General features: G+C 51.4%; 1 protein-coding gene across 1 annotated transcript; it reads right to left on the bottom strand.

The window, feature by feature from the left end:
* Positions 1-936: 936 nt before the first annotated feature.
* On the bottom strand, positions 937-2,230 carry CCM_03746 (Protein kinase domain containing protein; the record flags this gene model as incomplete). Its single annotated transcript, XM_006668894.1, has 2 exons — positions 937-1,962; positions 2,012-2,230. The coding sequence occupies 2 exons, from the start codon at positions 2,228-2,230 to the stop codon at positions 937-939; spliced, it is 1,245 nt and encodes a 414-aa protein (XP_006668957.1).
* Between the last annotated feature and the right edge of the window lie 1,663 nt (positions 2,231-3,893).

Below are 3,893 nucleotides of genomic sequence, written 5' to 3'. Positions count from 1 at the left end.
AGACAACGAAGCCGGGCAAACTTCCGACAACGAAGCCGGGCAATCTTCCGACAACGAAGCCGAGAAATCTTCCGGCAACGAAAGCGACGGAGACGCTGAAGTTTCTGAAGGCGGAAACAACGAAGACACTCAAGTCTTCGACAACCAAAGCAACGGAGACGCTGAAGTCTCTGAAGGCGGAAACAACGGAGACGATCAAGTCTTCGACGACCAAAGCAACGGAGACGCTGAAGTCTCTGAAGGCGGAAACAATGGAGACGCTGAAGTCTTCGAATGACGGAGACGAGCAGTACTCCAGCGGCGATGACGTCTCGTTGGAAGGAAGTGAGGAGTAGTTTAATTTGGGACCTTAGCATTGTACTGTAATATTTAGATCGATAGGCTATATTGAGTTAATATAAATAGGATAATAGATGAGATATTCTTGGCCCTCTCGTGGATTTCTGTTGCCCTCACCTGTTTGTACATGTCTTGCATGCAACGTGGGCCGATGATGTCTATTGAGTGAGTAAAAGAAATTTTATACAGAAGACGTTTCGTGTTCGCCGTCAGCTGGCAGGCTGGTTCTCCGACTACTTGTGGGCGTGGGAATGTATGTAGTTCCAAGGTCAGACTTGCAAATAGATGAATCAGAGATCCAGGATTGCACACCACTCAACTCAATCAAGTGGCGTTGATCTACTGGACCGGATTGAGAGGAGTGGATGTAGAGTGAAGGTTCATTTACGATGTCGCCTCGTTTCCTTCCATCTATGTAGCCTCACCGTTCGTTCTCTTCCTTTCCTCGTCCTCTGACAGTACTTCAGTCGTGTCACTGCACCAGTCAGGAGGAACAAGCAGCATTTGCGAGACCGGAGGATATCGCCACCTACAATTGTGCCTTGACCCGCCCGCAGTCTCGTGATATTTGTCCTGTTTGCCATGAGCAGCTTGTTATCACTTGTCGCTGTCCGACGCAGTCACGGGGTCCGTTGCAGCTGTGTCCGATTGAACGTCGCGTGCACCGCCGGGGATCCAATTTTCCACGTCAATTGGGTTCCAGGTGGGAATCTCTTCAAATAGGGGAAGATTCAGGTATAGTTCTGGCCGAGTTTCTGCCTGTGACAGGAGACGGTCCCAGTCTTCACTTGTCCAGCCTTGCAACTGTGGAGGAGACGCGATTTGCTCCCCTTCCCCGTGCAGCAGAAATGGTTCCAAGTCCTCTACGTTCCAACCTAGATTGGAGACTGCTGGTGGAGGCTCTTCTCCCTGCTCCTCTAGCAGGAGCGGAGGTTTGTTTTCCGGCACATCGCATGGGGCAGTGTCTGGGATGCTGCTGTCGATTCTCACAACCGTTGCACAGCCCTCAGCATCAAGGCTATTCGCGAGAAGAGTCTGATTTTGTGCTTCATCAGTTTGGGAATCGAAAAAGGGAAGTTGAAGGCATTTCTTAGCGGTCGCTCTGTCTTTTGGCTCAAGTTGCAAGCATGCGTCCAGCAATTCTGTCACCATATTCGATGGCTGCTTTGTCTTGTGCGCCACCAACTTCTCAGCCCAGGACACCTTGCTCTTTGCGGGAAGACTCCCCAAGAGTTCCATCATTATGACTCCCACATACCAAATGTCGACCTTTGCTGTGTATGGTGGCTGACATATTTCGGGTGCACTATACCGGGCCGTGCCGCAAAGCGTGTCGTGGTAATCAGCCTTGCTAGATATCCCAAAATCGGCGACCTTGGCGTGGATTGGATTACGGTCCATGATGAGTATATTACCGGGCTTGATATCCCGATGGGTGATTCCCTTGTCGTGTAGATACTGCAGCGCTAGGAGGGTATGTTCGATAGTCGTGCGGGCTTCCTTCACCGTAAGTCTCATAGCTCTCATTTGGTCGAGTAGGCTACCGAGAACAGCATACTCCATAATGAGCTCTGCTCCTTCTCCATCACGAACATGAAAGTGGTGAAAGGTGACGATATGTTTCTGTGAGGTATTAGAGAAAGACAGCGTGAGTGACGAGTTCACAACGTACGTGGCTCAGCGTGCAAAGTATGCTACCCTCTTTCCAGGTAGTTGTTGCGCGCTTCTCTTTGTAGCGTTTGATGGCGACAACATCACCGGTTTGCCTATGGGATGCCCGGTAAACTATCGCGGACGCCCCTGACCCAACGATAACTTCGGACCCGTAGATGCTTCGTCTGTTGCTTGTAGAGGTTCTCGCGGACGATGCAGCCGCGCTCGAGAGCTGCATCGCTCCGAGATTTGGGACCGCATTGGCGAGTGTGGCAAGGAAAGTGGTGTAGATTTTTGGAACATGATCATCTCCCCAAGGTCGACTGAGCTCTATGGTCAGCCCATGAAACCGTACAGCTATGCGCCCGCTGGGCATAGCCCTCTGCGTCTGCAATCGGGTTGTCTCCAAACTTGTCCCTATCACAATTTTTGTGTGTCGTCTGGACAAGTTGCGCAGAATGACAGCCCCACTGCTGGTCTGAAACGTAATCGCAAACTGCCTTGAGCTAATAGCATGCTCTGGGTTCCGGGGAAGGAGTATATCGCATTTGTCCCTGTCTGTGCCGAAAACAAAGCCGACTCTAGGATCCTTCGGAAAATGCCCTGTGGTCAACGCAAGCGTGACGTCGGGGGGGAGAGACGCCGGAGCGGGTGTGCCATTGTCGCTTTGGTCAGACGGGCTCTTGGAGGCATAACTATCGGAGGCAAAGTCCAACTCTTCACTTACGCGGAAGATATAGTTATGCGAGTGGTCGACAACGGACGACGGGGCGTGTATAGAGATAATTGTCCACGTCATAGTTTTGAGGATTGAAAAGTGGTTTGTAAAAAGAAGAGTCGAGTTTGCACAAAGCTAGGGGGGGGTCTTGAACGCAGGAAGATATAGTCTGTTGATTGCCCTACATTGTCGTGCAAGGCATCAGAGCCGGGGAGCCAATCATCATCAACGCTCATACTGTGAAAATGAAAACGTAGCCACCAGCCAATCCTTCTGAAGTTCAAAAGGAGGGGTAGCAGAACGGCGCGTAGACGAGGTGGGTTGATTGGTGAGGATCTGTGTACCAACCGGTACAACCAATATTACGGGTGCGGGAGGATGAAGTGCCATTTAACCAAGCGCTAAAGCGGCGTGCTCTATTTGCTAATTGTAGTGCTTTGTCAGCGCAGACACTACCATGAACCACGCTACCTCCAAACACTTACGTTCGGCATCATCATTCGTCCCACCTTCTAAGCACTGCAGTATGACTACGGAAAATAATGAAGTTATCCAGTCGCCGGCCCCTTCTAGCACCTGGTCCGGGCCCGCCTCAGGAGACCGCTCTATTTTAACGTTCGATAGCTCAAACGACAGCGACCCCAACTGGCGCGAACCCACCCAACGCCTAAATAGGTGGAAACATCGAGTCGCCCAGGCGATGAGCCTTCTGCGGAAGGAAGGGAAAGAGGGCATCGATGCTATTCAGAGACAGGAGTTACGCGCCAAGGGACGCGTTACCGACCTACTGATGAGTGACGGCAGCCAACTGCCAGACGACCTTGGCTTCTGGAAAGCGCGTCATGAATATTTCGTAAATGAGTGTCGTCAGATTATGGCGAGGAAAGGCCAAAGATATCCCAGTATACGCGACTCTATCAATCCTCGTTTAGACTGGATTTACAATTGGGTATCTGATACACAGGCGGCCAGAGATGCTGATCGGCCGGATACCTCTGAGACCGCCATGTGCGAAAGGCAGTTATCTGAACCGCCAACGGCCAGAGCTACAAAGAAAGGACTTTATGATATGGCCGACGGATCGGTCGAAGGCGATACCTTGCCATCAAAACAACCAAGGCGGGACCCCGCCATAACGAAACGACCTCGCGATACGGCCGACGGAGCAGAAGAAAGTGACACC

The sequence above is a fragment of the Cordyceps militaris genome (assembly GCF_000225605.1).
Source record: "Cordyceps militaris CM01 unplaced genomic scaffold CCM_S00003, whole genome shotgun sequence".
Taxonomy (NCBI): Eukaryota; Fungi; Ascomycota; class Sordariomycetes; order Hypocreales; family Cordycipitaceae; genus Cordyceps; species Cordyceps militaris.
This window is presented reverse-complemented; position numbering and strand designations above follow the sequence as displayed.